This window comes from Myotis brandtii, unplaced genomic scaffold (assembly GCF_000412655.1).
Source record: "Myotis brandtii unplaced genomic scaffold, ASM41265v1 scaffold458, whole genome shotgun sequence".
Taxonomy (NCBI): domain Eukaryota; kingdom Metazoa; phylum Chordata; class Mammalia; order Chiroptera; family Vespertilionidae; genus Myotis; species Myotis brandtii.
This window is the reverse complement of record NW_005367516.1, coordinates 367151-368746: the sequence shown is the minus strand read 5'-3', so window position 1 is coordinate 368746 and position 1596 is coordinate 367151. Positions and strand designations below refer to the sequence as shown.

At 57.8% G+C, this 1596-nt stretch overlaps 1 protein-coding gene across 1 annotated transcript in view; it reads right to left on the bottom strand.

Annotated features, from left to right (window-relative positions):
• IGF2R (insulin-like growth factor 2 receptor) overlaps positions 1-1596 on the bottom strand; it is a gene marked incomplete at both ends in the record, with an annotated part of 72015 nt that overhangs the window by 52259 nt on the left and 18160 nt on the right. Inside the window, one exon of the mRNA XM_014546938.1 lies at positions 388-517. Coding sequence (XP_014402424.1) covers positions 388-517 — 130 coding nt within the window. The remainder of the gene's footprint in view (positions 1-387; positions 518-1596) is intronic.

The following is a 1596-nucleotide window of genomic DNA, read 5'->3' as shown; positions in this document are numbered from 1 at the left end:
CGGCCCCCCGGCAGGAAGCAGGCCCCGCGCCCTGGAAGGGAGCCAGCAAACTGCCCTTCCTGCCCTCTCCCTGCAGGATTGTGTCTCTAAAGAGCAGATAAGGAGGAAACAGTGAACTTCACCAGGGCCCTGCCATGGCCAACGTCAGACACACCTGCAGGGAGCTGTCACACGAAGCTGTCACGAGGCAGCCCTGTGCGGCTCATCCCGACCCACGTCTCACAGCTCTGGAGACAAGTGATTAGGAGTCAGGCAGCCTCGGTGACTCACCGCGATGACTGGTGGTTTTGCAAGCATGTGGGAAGCCATCGTTTTGCAAGCATTATCTTGCAGCAAACTACAAAGCCAGGCTCCTGCTGAGGAGGCAGCCGCCCCGCGCACACTGACCTGTCCTTGCTCACCAGCTTCAGCCCCTCCTTGGGCTGGCCCACGTCGAAGGCCTGGCTCCCTCGCACCAGGCAGGCGGCGGTGCCCAGGGGGCAGGCGCGCAGCTGCGGGCTCGGGTCCCGTAGAGCGTCTGTAAAACATTACATGGGATGTGGATTATGCATCAGCAAGGGTCGTCACACTTACCCTCGGGCCCAAGGTCCCTTTAAAGAAAAAAAACAAGAGCAACATTTCAGAAGTCTCCCTAAGGAACATAAGGTAGAAGTTTGGCCCACATTCCATTCCGAGACCTTGGACATCGGTGACCTGCCTGCGTGTCAGGAGGAGAGAGAGCAGCAGCCCCCACTGGCAGGGCTGCGGGCACGTGTCGGGGAAGGAATGCAGGGCACTCGCTCTGCACCTGGCACGTCAGAGGCGCCCGATAAGCCGGGGCTCTCGTGTTCGCTGACGTTAGGAATGTGCCCCCTCCTCCTGGAAACACACTACCTTCAGCATGACCACCTTTCCATCTACAAACAGACCAGCACAGGCAGGGATCCACGGGTCTGTGTGAAGACACGTAGACCCGAGAGAGAACCCACAGATGGTTCTGGATTCAAATCCCGACCCACCACTGACTTCTGCTACACCTCTGACCTAACTCCACAGCTCTCCCAGCCGAGCCCCTCACAGGGTTGAGGAGTCACGGACGATGGAGGGACACAACCATCGGTCTCAGGCCCCATCATGAGGTCTCCCTGCCGGGTGGTTCGTGCACCCCGAGCGTCTGCGCCCGCAGTGACCCACGGGGGACGGAGCACTTGGGGGACCGAAGGCAAATGTGAGGCACGAGCCCTCAGCGTGCAGTTGAGCAGCCGGCAGGAAAGCTACGCTGTTCGTGGTTTCCAGGGTCCCTTTCAAACACAGTGGGAGGCCCGGAGCCATCTCCTGGGGCTGGAGAAGGTCGGGGTAAAGACACTCAGTGTGGATGATCCCGTGTGAATCAAAGCCACGGAAACCCAACTCAAACTGCCAGTCAATGGGAAAGAAACAAAGCGCTTTTAAGAATATATCATTATAACCTGATGAACAAAAAAGATAGATACAGAGGCAGAGACGCATGGAACAGACTGTCAAATTACAGCGGGAAGGCTGGGGAGTGTTGGGGGCGGGGGGGAGGTAAAAGATCAACCGAAGGACTTGTATGCATGCATATAAGCATAACCAATG